The sequence below is a fragment of the Panthera leo genome, chromosome D3 (genome assembly GCF_018350215.1).
Source record: "Panthera leo isolate Ple1 chromosome D3, P.leo_Ple1_pat1.1, whole genome shotgun sequence".
NCBI classification, from domain to species: domain Eukaryota; kingdom Metazoa; phylum Chordata; class Mammalia; order Carnivora; family Felidae; genus Panthera; species Panthera leo.
In genome coordinates, this window is record NC_056690.1 from 6878361 (window position 1) to 6905553 (window position 27193).

Genomic DNA, 27193 nt, shown 5'->3' on the forward strand with positions numbered 1-27193 from the left:
ACCCGTTTGTCATTCGTCGTTCTTCTTTAGGAAAATGTCTATTCAGAGCCTCTACCATCTATTCATTCATTCATTCATTCATTCATTTATTCATTTAGAGAGTAAGTGGGGAGGGGCAGAGAGAGAGAGAGAGACAGAGAGAGAGAGAATCTCAGGTAGGCTTCATGCTCAGTGCAGAACTGGACTTGGGGCTCAATCCTACAACTGTGAGATCATGATCTGAGCCAAAATCAAGGGTCAAACATTCAACTGACTGAGGCACCCAGGTGCCCAGGAGTTTTATGGTTTCAGGTCATACATTCAAGTCTTTAATCCATTTTAAGTTCATTTTTGTGCATTTCATTCTTTTCATGTGGCTGTCCAGTCTTCCCAACACCCTTTATTGAAGAGGTTGTCCTTTCCCCATTATATATTCTTGACTCCTTTGTCATAAATAAACTGACCATATTCTCATGGGTTTATTTCTGGGCTCTCTATTCTATTCCACTGATTTATGTGTCTGTTTTTATGCCAATACCATACAGTTTTGATTACTCTAGCTTTGTTATATAGTTTGAAATCAGGAGTGAAAACACTCTAGCTTTGTTCTTTTTCTCAAGATTGTTTTGGGCCTCCTGGGTGGCTTAGTCAGTCAAGCATCTGACTTTGGATCTCAGCTCAGGTCATTATTTCACAGTTTGTGGGGTCAAGCCCTGAACTGGGCTCGGTGCTGACAGTGTGGAACCTGCTTGGGATTCTCTCTTTCTCCCTCTGTGCCCCTTCCTCACTCTCTCTCTCTCAAAATAAATAAATAAACTTTAAAAAAAAAAAAGATTGCTGAGGAGCCTGGATGGCTCAGTCAGTTAAGCATCCGACTCTTGGTTTCACCTTAGGTCACGATCTCATGGTTTCGTGGGTTTGAGTCTCGCATCAGGCTCTGTCTGTGCTGGCAGTGCAGAGTCCACTTGGGATTCTCTTTGTCTCTGCCCCTCCCCGAACTTGCACTGTCTTTGTCTCTCTCAAAATAAATAAATAAAAACTTTTTTAAAAATACCGTTTTGGCTATTTGGGGCCTTTTGTGCTTCGATACACATTTTGGAATTATCTGTTCTATTTTTGCAAAAAATGCTATTGGCATTTTGATAGGGATGGCATTAAATCAGTAGATCTCCTTGGGTGGTATAGACATTTTAACAATATTAATTCTTGCAATCCATGAACATGCAATATATCTTTCCATTTATTTGAGTCTGTCGATGGCTTTCATCAACGTCTTAGTTTTTGGTGTATAGGTATTTCACCTTCTTGGTTACATTTATCCCAGGGTATTTTATTCTTTTTGAGTATGATTGTAAATAGGATTGTTTTCTTAACTTCTCTTTCGGATAGTTCGTTATTAGTGTAGCCAACATCATCTTCATCATTATCATCATCATCAAGTCCTCTGGTTCCTATGGGAATCTAATATTAGAGCATCCTGACTCCAATTTACTGTGAAGAGTCCACAGATCCCTTTTATTGAAACTAGGTATGCATCTAAAGAAGCGAATTTCCTATTTTTTAATGATTACTTATTTTTGAGAGAGAGAAAGAAAGAAAGATCATGAGCAGGGGAGGGGCAGAGAGAGAAGGAGACACAGAATCTGAAGCAGGCTCCAGGCTCTGAGCTGTCAGCACAGAGCCCGACACGAGGTTCAAACCCATGAACCTCGAGATCATGACTTGAGCTGAAGTCGGACACTCAACTGACTGAGCCACCCAGGCGCCCCGTGTATTTCCTATTTTTAACTCAAAGTAGAAGCAGCAGTTTGGAACCTCTTGCACAGCAAGAATCATAACTAAAATATTAAAGGGTAGAATATTTTTTTAAAAAGGGTAGAAATGTTCTGTGGGGCTTCACTCAATTAGACTAAAAAGCAAAGAAATGATGTGTGAAATAGTGGCCTGCTATGAGGCAGGGTTCAAAGTCCTCGTAGGTCCCATTGCTGTACATTTAATTTTCCAAAAATGGAGGCTTTTCAAATATCATGCACTTAGTAGGGGGAGGCTGTGAGTGTGTAGGGACAGAGAGACACAGGAACTCTCTGTAACTTCTGCTCGATTTTGCTGTGAATCTAAAACTCTAAAAAATAACTTACTGATTTTTAAAAATCATGTACTTAAAAATAAATCACTTATTCGAGCACAGAAGCCTATCAAAATCCAACACAAACAAAAACCCCAGCTTTATTGTAACATATCGCTGGCAATCCAAACTAGGTTCAAGTTTTCAAACATCTTATGAAATTGTATGCTGTTCCCAAGTATCTTTCCCCTCCCCCCCCTCACTTCCCAACTAGAGATTAATTGCAAAGTTCTGGTGTGGAAAAGCAATCTGTGTTTCTGCAGAGAAGGTGGCAGGGAAACATGAAAAGCAACACATCTGTCTTTGTTAAATAGATAATTACTGTCTTCTTGGTATTTCCAAAGAAATTATATGCATGCTACCGTTTTCTTTTCTTTTTTTTCTTTTTCTTTTCTTTTCTTTCCTTTCCTTTCTTTTCTTTTCTTCTCTTTCTTTTCCTTTTTCTTTTCTTTCTTTTCTTTTGTCTTTTCTTCTTTCTTTTCTTTTCTCTTCTTTTTTACTTTATTTTGAGAGACAGAGAGACACACACAGAGAGGGGAGCAGGGGAGGGGCAGAGAGAGCATCCCAAGCAGGCTCTGAGCACAGAGCCTGATGTGGGGCTTGAACCCACGAGTCATGAGATCATCACCTGAACCAAAATCAAGAGTTGGACCCTTAACCGACTGAGCCACCCAGGCACTCCAGCATGATACTGTTTCTTAAATCATATACATGCTAAAGCTTCATACTCATTCTTTTTTTTTTTTTTAATGTTTATTTTTGAGAGAGAGAGACAGAGCACAAGTCAGAGAGAGAGGGAGACACAGAATCTGAAGCAGGCTCCAGGCTCTGAGCTATCAGCACAGAGCCTTAAACGGGGCTCGAACTCACAAACTGAGAGATCATCACCTGAGCCAAAGTTGGACGCCCAACCGACTGAGCCCCCCAGGCGTCCCCATACTCATTCTTAATGTTTCTGGAAAACCATGCCGCTTAGCACAGGAAATTATTATTGCCATTGTTGTTTTGTTCATTATGTAAGCCAACAAGCTGCCAGTGATTTAATTCTCTAATGTTAAGCACTCAGTATGTAGGCACACAGCCTTCCAAAGGGATGCCTTCCACATTTCAGTAATTCACAAATGGCAGTTGGCTTGCCTAAACTTATCCTTTACATTTAGGAAGCTGTGGGTTCCTGTCTGCCCAGGGGATTTTTATTACTTGTTTATGCAAACAGCAGATTGCATAAGAGCCTTGCTGGCTTTTTTTTTTTTTTTTAAACGATTTCGTAGCTTCCTGGTAACCATTCAGTCATCTATTTCAACACCCTGACATGACATAAAGGCGGGAGCTGAACCTCACATTCGCCACTCAGACACACACCTCTTTCCTTGGGCATTCGCTAGGTGAGGCGCTCCCTAGGACTGACTCGCTCCACTCATGAACCTGCACCAGCAGCAGAATCATTTTCTGGAAATAGACAAGAAGAACTGCTGTGTGTTCCGGGATGACTTCATTGCCAATGTGCTGCCACCAGTGCTGGGGCTGGAGTTTGTGTTCGGGCTCCTGGGCAATGGCCTTGCCCTGTGGATTTTCTGCTTCCACCTCAAGTCCTGGAAATCCAGCCGGATTTTCCTGTTCAACTTGGCCGTGGCCGACTTTCTCCTGATCATCTGCCTGCCATTCTTGACGGACAACTACGTGAGGAAGTGGGACTGGAAGTTTGGGGACATCCCTTGCAGGCTGATGCTCTTTATGCTGGCCATGAACCGCCAGGGCAGCATCATCTTCCTCACCGTGGTGGCCGTGGACAGGTATTTCCGGGTGGTCCATCCCCACCATGCTCTGAACAAGATCTCCAATCGGACAGCGGCCATCATCTCCTGCCTCTTGTGGGGTGTCACCATCGGCCTGACGGGTCACCTCCTGCACAAAAAGATGTTGATCAGGAATCGAGATGCGAATTTGTGCAGCAGCTTTAGCATCTGCCATACCTTCAGGTGGCACGATGCCATGTTCCTCCTGGAGTTCATCCTGCCCCTGGGCATCATCCTGTTCTGCTCGGCCAGAATCATCTGCAGCCTGCGCCAGCGACAAATGGACAGACACGCCAAGATCAAGAGGGCCATCAACTTCATCATGGTGGTGGCCATTGTCTTCATCATCTGCTTCCTGCCCAGCGTGGCTGTGCGCATACGCATTTTCTGGCTCCTGCACACCACGGGTACGAAGAACTGTGATGTCTATCGCTCGGTTGACCTGGCGTTTTTCATCACCCTCAGCTTCACCTACATGAACAGCATGCTGGACCCTTTGGTGTACTACTTCTCCAGCCCATCTTTTCCCAACTTCTTCTCCACCCTGATCAACCGCTGCCTGCGGAAGAAGACACCACAAGGGCCAGATAATAACCAGAGCACAAGCATGGAGCTCACGGGGATCTGAGTACAACCAGGAGTGTTCCAGACACTTTAATGGCCAACCCCAGTGAGCCGTGGAACCCATCTCATCCAGCCCCAGCTTCTCGCTAAATAATCGAGCCAAGAAGAGAGATTGTTACCAAGAACCAAGGTCTCTGGAGAAACGGTTTGGCTGGGTGCACAGAGTACCATCGTTAGTCCCGGCCTGTGGTTTCCTGGAACTTCCAGATTCAGAGAATCAGACTTAGAGAAGTGGTGTGGCAGAGTGGGCTGCCTGGTTGCAGAAAGTCAGCAGAGGAATCTTGGGGGGAACAGAGACTAAAGCCTCTGAAACTGCTGCTCAATCTCTGACACTCACAGGACCGAAGACGGCAAAACTGTCCTCACCTTCTGCTGAGTAGAGTTGGAGCCACAGAGACGCCCATCAGCACCTGTGATTCACTGACCTCTTTCCCTCCCTTGCCTGAGATGTGGATGGTTCTCAGCTCCTGGGGAGGGAGCGGGTATCCAGCCTGTTGGTGGACTCCAGCTGAGACAAGGAGAGCTAAGTGACTGGAGGGAAGTTATTGTCCCAGAAGGGAGGCCAGGCGTCATTAACCGAGCCAGTAGGTCACTTACATTCCATGGATTCATCTCTCAGCCAAGCTTCAGCAGAAAAGCACTAGGCAAAGAGACTCACAGCTTTGGTTAATATCTGAGTTTCCAGTAGTGGGAAGAGAGGGATTAGCCAGGGAGGGACGGAGCAAAACAGTCTTACTAAGAAAAAGGAAAGGCGTGTGTGCTACGACCTTCGGCTAATCCATTCCTTTCTTGTTGACACTAATTTGAAGGCTGAGCAGTTAGAGACTTTGGAGGAGATAGCTGCTTCCCACCTCTGTTTGCTTTTGTCATTAAAAGGGAGGTGCTGTCCAGCAATCCGAGGGAGAAGGTGCCTCCTGGTTCGTTTGCTCGTGTTTCTATCCTTATGGGAAATCTACCATGTCAATAAACTTGGATGTGAGACATACTGTCTGGTGTTGCATGTGTCCCGATGATGGTTCACAGAAACGGACTTCTTACTTAAGCGGAGACTTTTATGGGCTGTCAACTGTGTCCTAGTAGAAAAATACTGAATACTGTAAAGTAAGAAAAGAATGTGGACGCTGAACCGCACCGAGAGACAGTTAAGTGAAAATTACACCTGCATTAGGGCAAGGACGAGAAAGGGCTGGGAATAAATAAAAAACCACTTAATTGGGAAGGGAGGTGCAGACAGGGTTGCAAGAGCACTGCACGTTTTATTTAGAGTTTGGTGAATATTGATGTTACTATTTGTGTATTAAAAAAAGGAATCGGGGACTCCTGGGTGGCTCAGCTGGTTAAGCGTCTGACTTGGTTTCTGCTCCGGTCACCATTTCACAGTTCGAGATAGAGCCCCGCATCAGCTCTGTGCTGACTCAGAGCCTGCTTGGGATTTTCTGTCTCTCCCTCTGTCTCTGCCCCTCCCCTGCTCTCACGTACTCTCTCTCTCTCTCTCTCAAAATAAATAAATAAACTTTAAAATAAATAAATAATAAAGCATGGTGGTTAAACAAAATGATGTGTTGGAAAAAAAAAAAAAGGAATGGGGACAGACTGGGGTGCTTGCATAGGAAGGGGAAGAAAGAATTTCCTATGGAATTATTTTAGTTCCCGGTTCTAGATGGAAAGGAGACGTACTGGTTTGAGTCTGTGATCCGTCCAAGTTTCTGTTACGCTTTCATTCCCAGCTTGTCACTCCTTGATTCTTTGGCAAGATGAGGCTTGCTTTGACATCCTGACTCAGAAACAGATAAGAAAGGTAGATACTCAGACTCCTAGCCATAGTTGAATGGCAGTAAATGAATAGACATAGACGTTCTCATGGTGAAGTGTTTTGAGAGCACTTTGCTTGCCCGGTTCTCCAGTCCATTCCTAGAAGTAGAAAGTTAAAGCAGAAATCACCTTAAAGAAGAAGTGTTGGCAGACATGAGCTCAGAGGGAAGGAGTAGTTCCCCGGCCTCAAACGCATGAGTCAGCAGGGAGCCCGGCTGTGAAACTCTGACCTGTTTAGAATTAATTCACATTTGTTTCATTTGTTCATGAGTTCCATCAGCTTTTTGTTGTTGTTTTTTTTTTTTTTTAAATAGGCTCCACGCCCAGTGTGGGGCTTGAACTCACGACCCTGAGATTAAGAGCTGCCTGCTTTACTGCCTGAGCCAGCCAGGCACCCCTCCATCAGCTTTCAGGTATCAGCACCAACTATGTGCCCAATGCTGTGCTGGGTGGTTGGTGGAAATAGTACAAGGGACAAGGTACCCAAGACCTTGTTCTTACAGGACTCACCTTCGGGGTGGGGAGACAACAGAAAAGTAAAACAGTGACTGGAAAAGGAATTGGGGACAGCTGGGAGTATTATGAAGACAGCAAAGCAGGGTGACGGGCTTAAAAGGGAGGGGTCTGGGATGACCAGGAAGGTCTCTATGAAGAAGTGACCTTGACCTGAGCCATAAATGACAAGGCAGAGCAGAAATCTGCAAAATGTGCAAAACTCTGGGGAAGGACATTCTAGCCAGCGGTGACAGTGACGGTAACCACAAAGGCCCCGAGGTGAGACTCAGTTGGTGTGTGTGACTGTACTTGCGTCCTGGGGCCACCATAGCAAAGTACCAATCTGGGAGTTTAAAACAACAAAAATGTGGGGTGCCTGGGTGGCTCAGCTGGTTAAGTGTCCAACTCTTGGTTTTGGCTCAGGTCATGATCTCAAGGTTCATGAGTTCGAGCCCTGTGTCAGGATCTCTGCTGTCAGTGCAGAGCCCACTTTGCATCCTCTGTCCCCTTCTCTCTCTGCCCCTCCCCTGCTCACACATGTGCTCTCTCTCTCTCTCTCTCAAAAAAGAAATAAACATTAAAAAAAAATAGTCAGACGCTTAACCTACTGAGCCACCAAGCCATCCCTAGAACTGAACTTTTGATGAAATTCTTTGACGGTTGAGGCTGGGCTGTTTGTATTACCGGCTAAGCTCCTGAGAAGGAAATTCCTTTTTTTTTTCTTCATTGTAGTGGGATGATGCCTTATTATAATTGTGTAACTCAGGGGCCTCATAAATGCAAGTAACTGAATCACACTTCAAATTAGCTTAAGTAAAAAATGAAAAATAAAAAGAGAGGAAAGATACTAGCATATCTCACAGAAACTGAGAGTTAAACCAGGGTTGGGCAGCTCCAGGAGACCAGCTCACAGCCCTTCGCCCCAACTCTTAGCCATGAACTTGACTCAACCCCTCCATACCCCTGTCTCTCCAGTCAGATTCTCACATGAGAGAATTTGACTGGTCCCAAACCATTCTCTATAAAAGAGTCATGAAAACAAGTCACAGAGCAGCTGTGCAAAGGGTATTTTATTTTATATATTTTTTAAAGTTTATTTATTTATTTTGAGAGAGAGCGAGAGAGCAAGAGTGAGCATGAGCAGAGGAGGGGCAGAGAGAGAGAATCCGAAGCAGGCTCTGTCAGTGCAGAGCCTGATGTGGGGCTTGAACTCACAAACCGTGAGATCATGACTTGAGCTGAAATCAGGAGTTGGTGGCTTAACCTTACTGAGCCACCCAGGCGCTCCCACAGAGGGTATTTTAAAATTACTGTTTGGGTAAAGACATGCTCTCTGCCAGGTGTTCCTCATATAACATTCCAGATCACCTTCCATGTCACTCATACATAGCACATTTGGACTTTAGGTAGATCTCAATTCTCTTGCTGCCCAAATGTCTGCCATGTTTTAAGATGGTGGCCCCAGAGAATGGAGAAGCAACACAATTCACACACCCATCTCCATTCAGATGGGGACCTCCAGATGTGAGTTCTAGAGCCCCTCAGAAGGCCTTCCTGGAGAATTAAATTCTTCATTATTTTATGTATTGCTTCATAAACTCGGGGCTTAGAAATACTCTTTGGCCAGGGAACACCTGGCCATGACGCTGTGTTCACGAGGTTCTGTGTCTTCTGCGGCAATGTTGTCATTCTCCTGGAGCTCAAATTTAAGATTTGGCCACCTTGACTCTTCAGAGAGAAGGGGTTTGCGTGTGGCATCACAAACGTCAGGGCTGACCTATCGTCCACAATCCCACGGCCCGGGCAAATGAAAAGCAAGCACTTCTAGGCTCTTGGCAAATATTGATAAACTCAGTGTTCGGGCCGCACCCACAGAGGGATTTACGGCCATCAACAGGAATCGGGGTACATGACTTTTGAAAATGAGAGAAAATGAATCGACCCACTGATGTCATCAGGTTGAAAAACTGGGTTTCTCTCCAGCATGCTTACAAAATATCCTTTCTCTTGATTATGATAGTTCAGTAGGAAAATGGTATTAATGATATGCTTCTTTTTTTTTTTTTTTTTTAAGTTAAAAGTAATCTCCACACCCAGGGAACCTGGGTGGCTCAGTCGGTTAAGCACCTGACTCTTGATTTCAGCTCAGGTCATGATCTCCCCGTTTGTGAGTTCGAGCCCCACATCAGGCTCTTTGCTGTCAGCACAGAGCCTGCTTCAGATACTCTCTCTCCCTCTCTCTCCGCCTCCCCCACTCGCAGGCACTCTCTGTCTCTCAAAAATAAATTAAAACATTAAAAAGAGAAGAGTCTAAAAAAATATATAACCTCTACATCTAACATGAGGCTCGAACTCACAACCCTGAGATCAAGAGTCTCATGGTCTGCTGACTGAGCCAGCCAGGCACCCCTGCTTTTGGTTTTCATAAATATGCAACATGAGACAGAGACAGACTCACAATCAGAGACACTACTTTCTTCATCATCATCATTTAATGTCTACCAAGTATCATAGCTAAGATTTGCTCTCTGCTACCTGTCAGACACTGAGCTAAGTGTTTTATATAGGCGATCTCACCTTATCCTCTCAATAACTTCATAGGGGAGGGGCTATTTCCGTTTCACAGATAAGAGAAATGAGGCCCAGAGAGTTTGAGTAATTAGTTTTCCTGAGGCCAACAACTGATGAAAAAGGGAGGGACCAGGGGAACAAAGGCAAGCAGTCTGACTCCAGAGTCTTTGCCTTTAAAGTTCTGAAAAAATGTAAAGTGAGAGATGAGCGACCTCAGTGAAAAAGGTAGGCGAATACTTTGATCCACTTGGGCTCAACATTCTCCGCACTTCCCAGGCTGCCCAACAATTTAGGCCCCCAGGCACCTCCGAAGCTAACTGGTGATGGACCCCTTTCGTCTTTCTTTGTAAGAGTAAAAAACAGGAGACAACCGTGTCCGCTAGTAACAAAATAGATACATAGTGACACAGGCTCCCAATGGAACACTATATAGCAGTGAAAAAGGAACCAAAGCTAATTGTGTCAATAGGACCAAATCTTGAGCATGGTATCTAGAGCAAAAAGCAAGTTGTCAAAAGATATATTCCATATGATAACATTTACGTAAATGTTTAAAACATGCTAAACAATATAACATGGCTTTCGGAAGCCTCACTACATAATAAAACAAAAATTGCAGCTGAGAAGGAAGCACAGTAACCACAGGATAGAGATCGCTTTGCAGAGGGAGGCAGATGGTATGGAAGGGAGGCCTCAACTATATCTGTAACGCTTTACTTCGTTTTCTTTTTTAAAGTAGACTTTATGCCCAATGCGGGACTTGAACTCATGACCCTGAGACCAAGACCTGAGCTGAGATCAAGAGTCAGACACCTAACAGACCGGTGCCATCCAGGTGCCCTGCTTTTACTTCATTTTAAAAGAAAGATCCGCAGGGGCGCCTGGGTGACTGAGTCAGTTAAGCATCCAACTTCGGCTCAGGTCATGATCTCGCAGGTCATGAGATTGAGCCCCAGGTCAGGCTCTGGGCTGACAGCAGGGAGCCTGCTTAGGATTCTCTGTCTCTCCTTCTCTCTGCCCCTCCCCTGCTTGTGCTCGCTCTCTCTCAAAATAAATAAATAAACTAAAAAACAAACAAACAAAAAGGATCTGCAAACGTCCCTCAGTGAGTAAATGGTTAAGCAAAGTGTGGAATTTACATCCATGCCGTGGAATGTTACTTAGCAATAAAAAGAACAGACTATTGGTGCATCAATTTGGACGGCTCTCAAGGACATTACACTGAGGAGGGAAATAAAGGGCCAATCTTAAAAAGTTGCATACTGTACAATTAATTTCTGTGACCTTCTTGAAATGATAATATTATCATGTAGATCAGTGGTTGCAAGGAGTTAGGGAAAGGGGAGACAGGCATGGTGTATAGCATGAGGATGTTTGTTTAGGGTGAGAAACATTGTTTGTTTGGTTTTTTTTTTTTTAAGTTTACCTATTTTGAGAGACAGAGAGCATGGGGGAAGGAGAGAGAGAGAGAATCCCAAGCAATCCTGATGCGGGGCTAGATCTCACAAATGGTGAGATCACGACCTGAGCCAAAATCAAGAGTAGGATGCTTAAGTGACTAAGCCACCCAGGTGCCCCGAGTGAGGACCATTTGTATCTTGAATGTGATGGTGGAGATACAGAGTCTATGTATATAATGAAATGTCGTAGAATTACAACAAAGACGTAAAAGAAGAAGCGGAGGGAAAGAGAGGAAGGAAGGGAAAGGAAAGGAGGAAGAAAAAGAAAGAATATGTGGAAAAATTGGTGAAATCCGAATGATGTCTGTAGACTAGTTAATTCTACCGGGCAAATATCAATTTTCTGATGTTGATCTAGTACAGTTATGGAAGGTGCCATCGTTGAGGGAAGCTGAGTGATGGGAGGGTGGGACCTCATTGTACTATTTTTGTAAATTTGTGGGTCTATAATTCAAAAAAAATGTTTAAAAAAAAGGTTCTGAAGTAACTATAACCAACTGTTAACATTTGTTAAATCTCAGCAGTAGGAATCTGAGTGTTTTATGAATTTTTATTCTTTATGAGCATTTAGGGTGTATGTACACCCCCTCCCCCCCCCCACACACACATGCGTGTTCATGGGTTACCTGGAAGGACTTTGGGGCTGACATTACCACCCATTCTGTTGATGAGGCCTCATTTGTCTGATTCAGCTTAACCTCCACCTTCTTTTTCCTTCCCGTCACCCAAATGCCAACAGATGCCCTTTATATATTTTAACTTTATTTTTTATTTTTTAAAATTTTACATCCAAATTAGCATATAGTGAAGCAATGATTTCAATAGGTTCCTTAATGCCCCTTACCCATTTAGCCCATCCCGCCTCCCACAACCCCTCCAGCCACCCTCAGTTTGTTTTCCATATTTATGAGTCTCTTTTGTTTTGTCCCCCTCCCTGTTTTTATATTATTTTTGTTTCCCTTCCCTTATGTTCATCTGTTTTGTCTCTTAAAGTCCTCATATGAGTGAAGTCATAGGATTTTTGTCTTTCTCTGACTGACTAATTTCACTTAGCATAATACCCTCCAGTTCCATCCACATAGTTGCAAATGGCAAGATTTCATTCTTTTGATTGCTGAGTAATACTCCATTGTATAGATATACCACATTTTCTTTATCCATTCATCTATCGATGGATTTGGTCTCTTTCCCTACTTTGGCTATTGTCGATAGTGCTATCAACATGGGGGTGCATGTGTCCCTTCAAAACAGCACACCTGTATCCCTTGGATAAATGCCTAGTACTGCAATTGCTGGGTCGTAGGGAGTTCTATTTTTATTTTTTTAAGGAACCTCCATACTGTTTTCCAGAGTGGCTGCACCAGCTTGCATTCCCGCCAACAATGCAAAAGAGATCCTCTCTCTCTGCATCCTCGCCAACATCTGTTGTTGCCTGAGTTGTTCATGTGAGCCATTCTGACAGGCGTAAGGTGGTATCTCATTGTGGTTTTGATTTGTCTTTCCCTGATGATGAGTGATGTTGAGCATTTTTTCATGTGTCAGTTGGCCATCTGGATGTCTTCTTTGGAGAAGTGTCTATTCATGTCTTTTGCCCAATTCTTCACTGGATTATGTTTTTTGGGTGTTGAGTTTGATAAGTTCTTTGTAGATTTTGGATACTAACCCTTTATCTGATATGTCATTTGCAAGTATCTTCTCCCATTCTGTCGGTTGCCTTTTAGTTTTGCTGATTGTTTCCTTCGCTGTGCAGAAGCTTTTTATTTTGATGAGGTCCCGGTAGTTCATTTTTGCTTTTGTTTCCCTTGCCTCCAGAGACGTGTTGAGTAGGAAACAGATAAAAGGTAACTACAAATAAGCATGTTTATAAAAAACTAAGATTAAAAACTCTCCCAAAATGACCATGGAAAACTTCATGCTGAGTGAAAGAGGCTAGACACAAAAGGCCACACATTGTATGACCCCACTGATATGGAATTGTCCAGAACAGGTAAATCCAGAGAGACAGAAGGTCAATTAGTAGCTGCCAGGGGCTGGGGGGGGGGAGAATAGGGAGTGACTGCTAATGGGTATGGGGTCTCCTTTTGGGGTGATAAATATAGAAGTGGTGGTTGTACAATATTGTGAATGTATGAGGCGCCTGGGTGGCTCAGTCAGTTAAGCATCTGACTTTTGATTTTGGCCCAGGTCATGATCTCACAGTTCGTGGGTTCAAGACCCTCATCGGGTTCTTCACGGTCATCGAAGAACCTGCTTCGGATCCTCTCTTCTGTCCCTCCCCCACTTACTCTCTCTCTCAAAAATAAATAAGCGTTGAAAAAATAATAACAGTGTTATTATTGCCACTAAATTGTTCACTTTAAAATGGTTCATTTTAGGGGCGCCTGGGTGGCTCAGTCGGTTAAGCGTCCGACTTCGGCTCAGGTCACTATCTCACGTCGAGCCCCGCGTCGGGCTCTGTGCTGACTGCTCAGAGCCTGGAGCCTGTTTCAGATTCTGTGTCTCCCTCTCTCTCTGACCCTCCCCCATTCATGCTCTGTCTCTCTCTGTCTCAAAAATAAATAAACGTTAAAACAAACAAACAAACAAATAAAATGGTTCATTTTATGTTATGTGAATTTCACTTGATTAAAACCAACAAAAACCACTTGTGAGCAGAATCTGTAGAGTAACTGACCCTGTCTCCAGCTCATCCTCCCTCCCATCCCACACTCTTCCTCTGTCCCCAGTCCTGTCCCCCATCAGGCAAGTTCTCTCTTCCCCAGGGCCGGTGAAGGTAGAGTTCGGGTGGGATTTTAACTATTGGCCAGTGTCTCCTGTGGTTGCTGGTAACCCCTCGATTAATTGGGTAATTCTCATGTAAACGTTTTCCTTACTCCTTGGAGCCAGACATGGAGCCAGAGTGTCTGTTTGACTGAATTCCTTTGTTGAAGTCCTAACCCCCAGGAATTTAGACTGGAACTGTATTTGGAGAGAGGTTCTTCAAAGAGGTAATTAAGTTAAAATAAGGTCATTAGGATGGCCCGAATCCAACAGAGCTGGTGTCCTTATAAGAAGAGGAGGTTAGAGGGCACCCGGAAGGGTCAGCTGGTTAATGGTCTGACTCTTGATTTCAGCTCAAGTAATGATCTCACAGTTTGTGAGATCGAGCCCCGCGTCAGGCTCTGTGCTGACAGCACAGAGCCTGCTTGGGATTCTCTCTCTCCCTCTCTCTCTCTCTCTCAAACATAAATAAACTTTTTTAAAAAAGAAGAGGAGGAGGTTAGGACACAGACACACACAGAGGGAAGTCTATGTGAAGACACAGGGAGAAGATGGCTGTTGTCAAACCAAGAAGAGAGGCCCCAGAAGAAATGACCCCACGGACTCGGTGACCTGAGACTTCTGGCCTCCGGAACTGTGAGAAATAAATTCCTGCTGTTTAAGCCCCCAGTCTGTGGACCTTTGTCATGGTGGTCCTAGCCAATTGACAGGGTCTGATCATTCTTCTTATGTGCCTCCGTCAGCCACCGGTTCCAGGGCTCAGCTGGAACGCCCTATCTGTTTATTTGAAACCACTTATCACCTATAAATGTGAAGAGAATTGGACACAAGGCCTGCTGTGCTACACAGCAGAGAAATTCAACTTCAGAAAAAGCAGAATAACACTAAGGACAGGTGGACTTTTCATAGGCAAACATTGCCCAACTGCTTCTTCTCTCTCTTCATCTACCTTTTGTGCAACGATGGAAACCCATCTCAGAATGTATTAAAGTGCATATTTTTAAAAAAATGGAATGAGGGATAAAAATTACTTAGCTCTCTAGAGTTCCTGTAGAGGCTGACATTTCACTCATGATTTTATTTTATTATTTTTTTTTAAATTTTTTTTTTCAAAGTTTTTTATTTATTTTTGGGACAGAGAGAGACAGAGCATGAACGGGGGAGGGGCAGAGAGAGAGGGAGACACAGAATCGGAAACAGGCTCCAGGCTCCGAGCCATCAGCCCAGAGCCTGACGCGGGGCTCGAACTCACGGACCGCGAGATCGTGACCTGGCTGAAGTCGGACGCTTAACCGACTGTGCCACCCAGGCGCCCCATCATGATTTTATTTTTACTTATTTATTTTTTTAGGTTTATTTACTTCTGAGAGAGAACGAGAGGGGAAGGGGTGGGGGGGGGGGGGACAGAGGACCCAAAGTGGGCTCTGTACTGACAGCAGAGAGCCTGATACAGGATTCGAACCCACAAACTGTGTCACTCATGATTTTAAAAAAAATGTATCTTGGGGGTGCCTGGCTGCTCAGTCGGTAAATATGTGACTCTTGATCATGCATGGGGTCATGAGTTCAAACTCCACAGTGGGAGTAGAGCTTATATTAAAAGAAAAAAATATATGGGCCACTTAGCTGGCTCAGTCAGTAAGTCACACAACTCTTGATCTCTGGATTGTAAGTTTGAATCCTACATTGGATGTAGAGATCGCTGAAAAACAAAATCTCTCCTGTATGTAAACTAACTGAAATTTAAATAAAAATTTGAAAACACTTAAAAAAATAAAATCTTAAAGAAACCCATATATATCTATATATCTATATATCTATTTAAACACGTTTTATTTATTTACTTTGAGAGAGAGAGAGAGAGCGCATAACCGGGGGGGGGGGGGGGGAGGAGGGGAGAGAGAGAGAGAGAGAGAGAGAGAGAGAGAGAGAGAGAGAGAGAATCCCAGGCAGGCTCCGAGCTGTCACTGCAGAGCCCCACACAAATGCTGAACTCACAAACTGTGAGATCATGACCTGAGCTGAGTTGGTTAAGCATCCTACTCTTGATTTCGGCTCAGGTCATGATCCCAGGGCTCTCAGAAGACAGCCCTGAGTCAGGCTCTGTGCTGACAGCATGGAACCTGCTTGGGATTCTCAATCTCTCCCTCTCTCTCTGCCCCTCCCCTGCTTGTGCTCGCACACGCGCGCTCTCTCTCAAAATAAATAAATAAACTTAAAAAAAAAAAGCAAAACGAGGCTCCTGGGTGGCTCGATCAGCTAAGCATCTGACTCTTGATTTTAGCTCAACTCATGATCTCACAGTTGTGAGATCGAGCCCTGCATCTGGCTTTGCGTTGACAGCGTGGAGACTGCCTTGGGATCCTCTCTCCTCCTCTCTCTCTGCCCCTCCCTGACTTTCTCCCTCTCTCTCTCAAAATAAATAAATAAACATGAAAAAAAAAAAACTACTAAAATTATTATAGTCAACCCAGGAAAAAAGTCTTCCTGAATATTCTTATCTACTATTATTATTTCTAATAAAGAATATTCACAGAAAGCTCCTAATAGTAATTTTTTCTAAAACAAAAATTGCAATGTATCTCTTGTCCTACTTCAGAAACTTCAGTTATCAACGGAATAAAACTCAGCATGGATGGCATTTCCCTGCCAGGCTACCTGGAACCATCCTGGTATGGGGAAGTGAAAGAGAATGGCCTTTGGAATCAGACATTCCTGGGACAAAATTCCAGCTTTACCACCCACCGCTCAGGTGCCTGGGAAGAAGAGAATGAAAGAGGCCTAGGATCTTTCCAGCTTTTGATGCTCCTGATTTATTTTCTTACTGAGATACAGTTCACATACTATAAAATTCATCCTGTTTTCTTTAAGCCTACTTACTCTGTTGGCTATCTCGTGCCAGATACTTTTTTACATTCAACACGTGCCTAGAAGGGCTGAGAGGGTCAGGACAGGCAGGGCACACAAATTTCAATTTACATCAATGCCCGTCCTTGTCTTTCCCAGTGAGGGTTCAGCCACCGCTTTCCTGCACTTCTCAACAGCCCAGTGGTCCGTCCTTTATCACTGATAGAGAGGAATAAAGATGGGATCGAGGAGAACCAACCAACCGGCAGAGGAGAGCCTGAGAGAGACAGTCTTGCTGATTCTGGCAGCCATAGGCAAGTCCCCGGCGTGTGGCCAGGTGTCCTTGGTCCGGGCTGGCTTCCAGACATCAGCTGGGTTCCCAGCCACCTGAGCCATTTTTCAAGAAACCAGTATGCCATGCAAACCAGTATGCAATTCCCAAGGGCCCCAGCGTCAAGTTCTCAACCTCATTCCAGCCCAGGACGCCTACCGAATACATCCTTGCACTTGATCTTAGCCAAAAAAGCCGGGAAATGATAAATCTGCCCTTGTAAAGTGTACAAGTCGGTGGGTTTTAGTATATTCACAGTGTTGTGCGGTTATCCCCTCTGATTCCAGAACTTCTTTGTCACCCAGAAAGAAGCCCTGGGCCCATTAGCAGTCCTGTAGAGTTCCTGCAGCCTCTGGCAAACACCAGTCTACCTTCTGTTTTTATGGTTATGATATATATATTTTTAATTTTTTATTAATTTATTTAAATTTTTTTTAACATTTATTTTTTTGAAAGACAGAGAGGGACAGATCATGAGTGGTGGAAGGGCAGACAGAAAAAGGGAGACACAGAATCCAAAGCAGGTTCCGGGCTCCGAGCTGTCAGCACAGAGCCCAATTCAGGACTCAAACCCACGAACCATGAGATCATGACCTGAGCCAGAGTTGGATGCTGAGTCACCCAGGCACCTCATGATATATGTATTTTTTAAAATGTTTTCTTTATTTTTGGGAAGGAGAGCATGAACGGAGGAGGAGCGGGGGGGTGGGGCAGAGGATCTAATGCAGGTTCCTCGCTGACAGCAGCAAGCCTGATGCAGGGTTTGAACTCGTGAACCATGAGATCATGACCTGAACAGAGGTCGGACGCTCAACCGACTGAGCCACCCAGGCACCCCCGGTGATGACATATTTTTTTAATGTTTATTATTTATTTTTGAGAGAGAGAGACGGAGAGAGAGAGAGAATGAGCCGGGAGGGCTGGGGGGCGGGGGGACACAATTCGAAACAGGCTCCAGGCTCTGAGCTGTCAGCACAGAACCTGACGCAGGGCTCGAACTCACAAACCACGAGATCATGCCCTGAGCCAAAGTCAGACACTTAACTGACAGAACCACCCAGGTGCCCCCAGTTATGATACATTTTTAAAAATGAAGAAATGCCAGGGAGCCTGGCTGGCTCATTCGGTGGAGCATGTGACTCTCGATCTTGGGGTTGTTTGAGCCCCATGTTGACTGTAGGGTTGCCTTTAAAAAAATGAAGAAATGCCATAACAGGGTTAGAAAAATCAGGTGAGGAGGATTTAGAGGGGAAAATACCTTAATCAAGACTTCCCTTCCCATCCTGGTTTAGGTGCCTGTTCTTCTGGGTTGGGTTCAACAGGTGTAAATGAGGCCTTGGGTTCAAAACCCACGAGGGGCTTTCTCTCCTGTCTATGTGCTGGTCAGGAGACCAGAAAATGGCACTCAGCTTACGTATAAAGATCACTATGATGGTTAAACTATGTCCACAAATGCTTTGACACTCTCCTTTCAAAAGATGGGGCCTAACCTTCCTCTGCTTGAGTGTGGGTCAGACTTAGTGACTTTCTTTTAATAAATAGAATGTGGTCGAAGTGATGCTATGTGACTTCCAAAACCAGGCATTCAAAGGATATAGCTTCTGCCTCTCTCTCTCTCTCTTTCACGCTCTCTTTCTCTCTATCTCTGTCTGGTGCACCATATTGGGAGGAAGTGCAGGCCACATGCAGAAGCCATGTGGGACTGCTCTGGCTGATGCTTCCAACCAGACCCTGAGCTGACAGCCAGCATCCACAGCAGGGCCACCTTTATGAATATGCGACCTGGACACTTAGCTCAGGGCCTCATGGTAAGAAGGACCCAGAGTTTATTTTAATGCTCTGTCATCAGCACCTTGAAATTCTTTTTTTTTTTTAAGTAATCTCTATTCCCTACATGGGCCTTAAACTCACAACGCCGAAATTAAGAGTTGGCATATTCTACTGACTTAGCCAGCCAGGCGCCTAAGCACCTTGAGATTCTTAATAGTTTTTAAAACAGCTTATTGAGGGGTGCCTGGGTGGCTCAGTCAGTTGAGCGTCTGACTCTTGATTCTGACTCAGGTCATGATCCCAGGGTTGTAGCATTGAGCCCCGCGTTGGGCTCCATGGAGGGTGGAGCCACCCTGAGATTCTCTCTCAATCTCTCTCTCTCTCTCTCTCTCTCCTGCTCACACACTCTCTCTCTCTTAAAAAAACAGTGGGAGGCCTAAATAAACAAACAAATAAATAAATAAATAAATAAAGTTTATCGAGATGTGATTTATATAATAGAAAATTCATCCATTTAAAGGGTACAGTCTAGGGCTCCTGGGTGGCTCAGTCACCCGAGCATCCGACTCTTGATTTCAGCTCAGGTCAAGAGCTCGCGGTTTCTGGGATGGAGCCCTGCCTCGGACTCTGAGCTGACAGCTGAGAGGCTGCTTGGGACTCTCTCTCTCCCTCTCTCTCTACCCCTTCCCCTGCTCGTGCTCACTCATGCTCTCTCTCAAAATAAATAAATAAACTTAAAAAAATGTTTTTTAATTAAATCTTAAAAGAAGTAAAATAGAATAAAAGAAAAACTAAAGTGTACATTCCAATGGTTTTTAGCGTATTCACAGAACCCTGCGACCATCACCACACTCCTGCACAACACTCCATCCCCACCCTAGTCGGTCCTTAATGACTTTTCACTGTGCACTGGGGCCTGCACATTATGTACACCATTCCAACAGCCAGACGCGTGTGAGAAGGAGCCTTCAGATGATTGCAGCCCCAGCCTTTGGGTCCTTCCATCCAGACAAGCTATTCCGCATCTGAATCCCTGGCTCATGGAACCTGTCAGAGTTTCCAAGCAATAAATAATTGTTTTTGTTTTGGGGGTAATTTGTCACATAGCAAGAGATACGTACAGCAGGCAGAAAACAGCGGGTTCTGAGAAGAGCCTGCATGGCTGTGGATTCTCCCGGAGGAAGGTTCCTTTGGCTTCCGATGGGCATCCTGAGTCTTACTGGTGTCCCAGAAATGAAGGTGAGTGAGCTAATCTCTCTCCGGACACATTAGAATGGTACCAATATTTGCTTGCAGAGCAGACAGCCTCGTTGCCATTTTCCTCTCTCCAGGCTACCTAGAGGAGGGTCCAAAACCCAAGGGGCTTCAACTAGTGGGTATATCATCTCATGCGTACCCTTACTTTGTATCCAGTTTTTCCAGAAGCTTCACTGTCTAGATGTTTCCATGCAGACAAACTCTTTTAACGAAACTAGAAAGTGATCTGGTGGTCTGTAAGTTCAAGAAATCATTATTTTTGGGGCACCTGGGTGGCTCAGTGGGTTGAGTGTCTGACTTTGGCTCAGGTCGAGATCTCACGCTCTGTGAGTTCAAGCCCCACATCAGACTTGCTGCTGTCAGTGCACGGCTCACTTCAGATCCTCTGTTCCCCTCTCTCTGCCCCTCCCCTGCTTGCTCTCTCTCCTTCTCAAAAATAAACAAACATTAAAAAAAAAAAAAGAAATCATTATCTTTAAGGAACGATCTCTCATGAAGCTGCTCATGTATAATATATGTATAAATATATCTGTATCATACATTAGTTTTTGAAAATTCAAATCACCTACTATTTGGACTACATCCATATAGTTTATGAGATATTTTAACATCCATGATCTTACAGATGATTTTATTTTTTTAATGTTATTTATTTATTTTAAGAGAGAGAGAGAGAGAGAGAGCAGGGGAGGGGCAAATAGAGAATTAGAGAATCCCAGTCTCTGAGCTTTTATCGCAGAGCCCGATGCAGGGCTCGAACTCACAAACCCTGAGATCATAATCTGAGCTGAAATTAAGAGTCAGATCCTTAACCAGCTGAGCCACCCAGGCACCCCTGAAATACATGATTTTTGCAATTAAGAAACTCGTGTTATGATTTCAAAGTGAGCAGGGTCTCTCCCCGGATCCAAGTTAGTAGTCCGGGAGATCAAAAGCGAGAAATGTCTCAAAGCCCAGAGCAAAATGATGCAGAAATGGAAATCTGTGGGGAAAGAAAGATAGAGAGGTGGAGGAGAGCTCCTGGAGAATAAACACTCACATAGGAGGAGTTCCAAAATGAGAGGATGCACCAGATAACGTAACAAATAATAGAAGCAGAGTTCCCTGAAAGTAATAAACACCGAAGATTGTAGCTCCAAGGGCTGGCTAAATTCTAGGCAGGCCCCACGAGAGAAGATTCTATGTTAGCATATTCTGTAACAATCTTAACAAGTGTCAAGTGGAAAGCAGAAAACACCCACAAAGAAATGGAATATCCGAAATCTATCTGGTTGTTCACGGAAGGTGGTAAACGACAGTGGAGTAGTATTATAGACAGGACAGCTGACATCGCAACCCAAGACTCTCTCCAGCTGCCCAAATATCTGCATCTACCGAGGCAAAAGAAGACAGTCAAGGATACCCAAGAATTCAGAGAATATAATCGCCAGTGCTCCGTCTGGGGAAACTAGCTGAGGAAAGCCTAGACAAACCCCGAGGAAACTTGCAAAGAAAACTGAGGGGGGAGAAACAAGAAAGAGAGAGAAAACAGCATTAAGAAGGCAGGCCTGTGACATTTTACATCTAAATGGCACAGCACAGACTGGAACTTGTAGAATAGGGAAGGACTCTTGGAACCAAACAGACATCCCCTAAGGGACTTTTAACAAATACTAGATGCTCTCAGCCAGACCTCAGAGAGCCGGGTGGGGAATAAAATTTTCATGGGTCTCAGCAGGGAACGAGGGGAAGGAAAGATGAAGAAATGAAAGTGTTCTAAAGGTCTCATCCTCCTGGGTGAGGGAGAAGGGGAGGAAATAGATCAAGGAAGTGGTTAGTTATGTGCCTCTGATTATCAGAGCAGGGAAATTCGTCACGAGAGAAAGAGGGAGATCTTAACCCAGCCTGGGAACACAGAAGCGAGGGAAGAAAAGATGGATGTATTTGACTCTGCAAACATTAAAATGTTTTGTATGACAAAGGATACCATAAATACAGCCAGTTCAAGAAATGGAGCTGGAAAAATATTTGTAATATAAATAACTGTCACCAACTGGTATCGACTTATTTTGTGCCTGGCACCATTCTGTTGACTCTCCGTGCGTGGACTCATCTGTGTCTAGAACAACGCTATGAGGCAGGGATGATGAGGATAATGATGGTCACTACTTTATTGATGAGTAAACTGAGGCAAAACGAGGTTGAACAACTTGCCGAGGTCACGTGGCCAGTTCACATGTGACCCTTGGCAGCCCTCCCCGAGAACAATGGCCAAATGGATGCTATATAAAGAGCTTTACAAATTGACTTGAACATGACAAGCAACCATTACAGAAACAGACTTAGATTATAAATAGACTTTACAGAAGAGCAAAACCAAATGGCCAGGGAACGTATAAAAACACCCTCAATTTCACCAGTGGTCAGAAAAATAAAAATTCAAGAGGCAACCAGACATCGGAATGACGCAGAGCGAGAAGAGAGATCTTGTCAAACGCTGGCAGGAGTGTGGAGGAAAGGGCACTGTCCTACATGTGAAGCTTACAGCCATTTGGAAAAGCTCTCTGGCAACATCTGTTAAAATTAAAACTAAACATACCCTTTCACCCATTAATTCCACTCCTGGGAATCTGGCCCAAAGAAATAAAACCACTAATACTTAAGGACAAGGATGTTTATTGGAACATTATTTTTTGTGGCAGAAAACCTGTCACCAAGTGAGTCCCCATTAAAAGGAAAAGGGGGGGGGGGGGCGCCTGGGAGGCTCAGTCGGTTGAGTGACCATGATCTCATGGTTTGTGAGTTCGAGCCCTACACTGGGCTCTGTGCTGACAGCTCAGAGCCTGGAGCCTGTTTCAGATTCTGTGTCTCCCTCTCTCTCTGCCCCTCCCCCATTCACACTCTGTCTCTCTCTGTCTCTCAAAAATGAATAATCGTTAAAAAAAAAAATTCAAAAGGAAAAGGGGATCAGGGTGCCTGAGCGGCTCAGTCGGTTAAGCGTCTGACTTCAGCTCAGGTCACAATCTCATGGTTTGTGAGTTCAATCCCTGAGTCGGGCTCTGTGCTGACGGCGAGGAGCCTGGAGCCTGTTTCAGATTCTGTGTCTCTCTCTCTCTCTCTCTCTCTCTGCCCACCCCTGTTCATGATCTCTGTTTCAAAAATACATAAACATTAAAAAAAAAAAAAATTTCTTTTAAAGGAAAAGGGGATCTATTGCAAGAATTACTCTACTTTGATTCTATACACATTTTAATAAAATCAATCAGGGTCTTCCACGTGGCACCCCGCTGGCCCAAAGGACTGGCAGACGTGTTCTCCGTGGGCCAGCAGTGTTTTCATAAATCCCTGCAGGCTTCTGAGTCTGTGACCCCCTGCAAATATTTCCATTAGACACAGAGCCTGCCCTGCGTGAGGCCACGGTACATAAACAAATACACGGTGTACGTGTGGTATTAGCCTCTCATGGTGGGGGAGTGCTGGCAAGGATGTGGAGAGACTGGAGCTCTCCTGTGTTGCTAGCGCGATGAACGATGGTGCAGCCGCTGTGGAAAACGGTTTGGGAATTCCTCAACGGGCTCGACATAGAGGAGCCACACGACCCAGCAGTGCCACTCCCATGAACACATCCAAAAGAACTGAAAACAGGTTTTCAAACAAAAACTTGAACACAATATTCACACCACTACTATTCACAAGAGCCAAAAGGTGAAAACAACTCCAATACCCACCAAACGACGAATGGGTACACAGATGTACGAGATCCGTCCACACAACGGGATGCAATTCAGCCATAAAAAGGAGTGAGGCACTGACCCCTGCCGCAATGTGGATGCACCTGGAAAACACAATGCTGGATGAAAGAGCCCAGACACAAAAGGATACATTTCATATGGTTCCATTTATAGGAAATGTTTGGAACAGGCAAAGCCATATAGACAGAAAGCCGATTAGGGGTCGCTAGAGGCTTGGGGAGGGCACGAGGGGAGTGACTGTTCAGTGGGTAGAGAGTTTCTGTGGGGATGACGAAAACGTTCTGGAACTGGAGAGGGTGCAATGCTGCACACCATGGTGAATGTGCTTAATACCACTTAAAAATGGCTAACGTGGTGGGTTTTATGTTATGTGTATTTTATTACCATAAGAAAAATTCATGGAGGGGGACAATTAGGAAAGAAAATGCCTAAAAGGCAACTTGGGAAGGAGGGATAATGGGAAAAAAGGGTTGAGACATACCAGAATAAAGACTAATCTGCATCTTGACTTTTTTTTTAAGTTTATTTATTTATTTTGAGAGAGAGAGAGCAGGGCAGAGGCAGAGAGACAGGAGAGAGAGAGAGAGAGAGAGAGAGAGAGAGAGAGAGAGAGAGAGAGAATCCCAAGCAGGCTCCACACTGCCAGCATGTAGCCCGAGGTGGGGCTTGAACTTCTGAACTGTGAGATCATGACCTGAGATCAAGAGTCAGAAGCTTAACTGACTGAGCTACGCAGGTGCCCCTGCATCTCAGCGTGTTACAAATTGTCACCCTTAAAGCAAATACATAAGTTATTTTTGTTTTATTTTGTTTTTTAATTTTTATTATTTTTACAATTTTTAACGTTTATTTTTGAGAGAGAGAGAGTGCACACAGCGGGGAAGGGGCAGAGAGAGAGGGAGACACAGAATCCTAAGCAGGCTCCAGGCTCTGAGCTGTCAGCATAGAGCCCGATGCGGGGCTCGAACTCACGAACCATGAGGTCATGACTTGAGCCGAAGTCCGATGCTCAACCGACTGAGCCACCCAGGTGCCCCTTATTTTATTTTATTTTTATAAATTATTTTTATTTAATTTTTTTTTCTTTAAAGAAAGGCAGACTACCACATACATGCAGTGCCTCATTTGGATGTGTCTGGAGTCTTGGAAACGACTACCCTAAGCTTCCTGCAGAAGGACGATGAGACACTCTAGCACTGGAGAGCAGCTACTCCCGTACTCTTGACCCAAGAATGGTCCTTCTCTCGCAGGGAAGGTAGTCCTCTTGAACTGAGGACACAGCCTAGGGAGGGACGCACACTGAGCGGTAAGGGAGGAAGGGGTCACCGGCCTAGCCAGCCAGATCAGTCAGATCAGCCCTAGTGATGGATGGGGTGACAGGTCAGAGCCAGGTCACCCTCACATCCCTAAATAATCTTTTTAAACAGTGAGGGTTCATGGTGCTTCCTGAAATAGGCCACCCCCCGCTCTTTCTCTTCTAATCCAAGATTTGGGGTGTGTTTTTTCACAGCTCATAAAGCTTTGAGTATAATCACTGTTTCCTGTCCAACTTGTGTCTGACTCTGTGCTTCTTGGGATCTTCTAGGCTGTAAGAAATCAAGTGCACACTCAGGTTACCTAAGGTAACAAAATGTATGTAAGCAATCTGAGCAAAGTGAGAACGCTCTGGAAGCTGTCAAGCCTCACGGAGAACTAGAACTTACTGTCTTCAGTCCAAAATGCCATCTGTTAGAAGGCGTATGCTTATTTTATGGACCAGGATCAAAGGGAAATGATGTGCAGTTAAATTACGCCATCCTTCTTTCTTATCGCTTCATTTGATACTTTTAGTCTCAGGTGTTAATTTTTTATTTCCTGTATCATTCTTGTGCATATATAAAAAGTAGGTAAGTTGAAATGAGTTGATTAAGGTATCCTACGATGTCTTTGTGTTTCGAATCTGACTCTTTTCATTACTTTTCAACACACTCACATCGCGATCTGTGTTTTTCACCTGCTGTCATCCTCTGTGCCCTTTTTTTTAAATTTTTTAAAATGTTTTTTAATTTATTTTTGAAGGAGAGAGAGAGAGACAGAGCATGAGCTGGGGAGGAGCAGAGAGAGAGGGAGACACAGAATTCGAAGCAGGCTCCACGCTCTATGCTGTCAGCATAGAGCCCGACGCAGGGCTCAAACCCACAAACCGCAAGATCACGACCTGAGCCGAAGTCGGACACTCAACCGACTGAGCCACCCAGGCGCCCCATGTGCTCTTTTCTTGAAAGACTTAAGAGCCACAAGCACTGAATTCTTATGCCAACTCAGTGAGGGAGCCTCCTTTTGACTCCTTCTATGGGAAGGTTGCTAAACATGTCCAATTCTTGCCCTGCCTCTCCAGCCTTTGGGTTCTCAAGAGTGAAATGAGTACACCACTGGCTTCTCCAACCATTGACACCCATTCTGTGTCTCTCAGTCTCAACTGGTCACCCAGCTGTCGGCAATGTCAATCACTTCAACACCGCTACTTCACTAGAAGCAATAGCTAATCTATTGTTAGACACACTCCAAGATACTAAAATGTGGGGGCACGGGGAAATACATACATTTTCACTTACTTTGATGGCAATGGTATGCCAGGAAAGAGAAGCTCTAGAATGTCACTGTTCTCACGAGGCTGCTTCACGTAGTTGTGGCTCTGACTTCTGGTTGCTCTTCTTTCTACCTCATGTCAGCTCTGCCAACTGTCTCCTTCTGGATCTCTTTGCTTCTGCAGGACTCCCATGAAGGTGCCAACATCTTGCTGGTCTTGTGTTCAAACTTCCACAAAGGGAAGACTTGACCGGATTGTTGTCCCTAATGGGCAGAGGATATGGTTGCGTTTAATAGTCACTATCCAATTGCAGCGGGTTGAATGGTGATGCTATGCCCAGAATTCGTGATCCCCAAAGACCACCAGGGAGCCGAGTCCGATGCAAAAGCAAAAGAGCCTTTATTCGAGCTAGCTCGAGCTCAATCCCCTACCTGCACTGAGGCAGCGGTGAGATACCAGGGAGAGAGAGCGAGTTTCAAAAGCACAAAGGTTTTATAGGGGTCTAGGGGCAGTTGGTGAGGTAATGGCTGTGGCCTCGGCCGATTGGCTGGGGAAGGGTCGTGGCCTCGGCCGATTGGCTGGGGAAGGGTCGGAGCCCTGTTACGCAGGTCGCTGGGCATGTTTTGACCAGGAAGTTTGAAGGGGTGAGCGGGAGGTTACTCAAGGGGAGGAGGCGCGGTCTAGGTGAAGGACACAGAACAAGATGGAGTCGGCCGGCCTAGGCCCGCCCTTTCAGTGACCCCCAAAAAGATATGTTCCCAGCCTAACCCCAGGCACTTTATTGATGAGTGTGACCTATTTGGAAAGAGGGTCTTTGCAGATGTAACTAAATTTAGGATACCAACACGAAATCGTGCTGGATTCTCTGGATGGGTCCTCAATCCAATCGAAGTCAGATGCTTAACCAACTGAGTCACCCAGGTGCCCAGCAATTCAGTTTTTAAAGACTTCCCTGCTCTGGCCTTTATAAAACAATAATTTGTCTTCAAACTTAGTTTGATTTTTCTCTTGAACATTAAGTTGAAAACAAATAGATCTCCGTTACGCTCCAGGCAGCATCCTTGGA

General features: G+C 44.7%; 1 protein-coding gene and 1 long non-coding RNA gene across 2 annotated transcripts in view; one reads left to right on the forward strand and one right to left on the reverse strand.

Annotated features, from left to right (window-relative positions):
* Positions 1–26503, reverse strand: part of LOC122203937 — a 33612-nt gene extending 7109 nt beyond the window's left edge. Inside the window, exons 1-2 of the long non-coding RNA XR_006195411.1 lie at positions 26153–26503; positions 23535–23641 (exon numbers count right to left, since the gene is read on the reverse strand). This is a non-coding gene — a long non-coding RNA (uncharacterized LOC122203937). The remainder of the gene's footprint in view (positions 1–23534; positions 23642–26152) is intronic.
* On the forward strand, positions 3524–4528 carry HCAR2 (hydroxycarboxylic acid receptor 2). The gene has a single exon (XM_042911125.1). It carries the CDS (start codon positions 3524–3526, stop codon positions 4526–4528), a length of 1005 nt encoding a protein of 334 aa, XP_042767059.1.
* Positions 26504–27193: the final 690 nt, after the last annotated feature.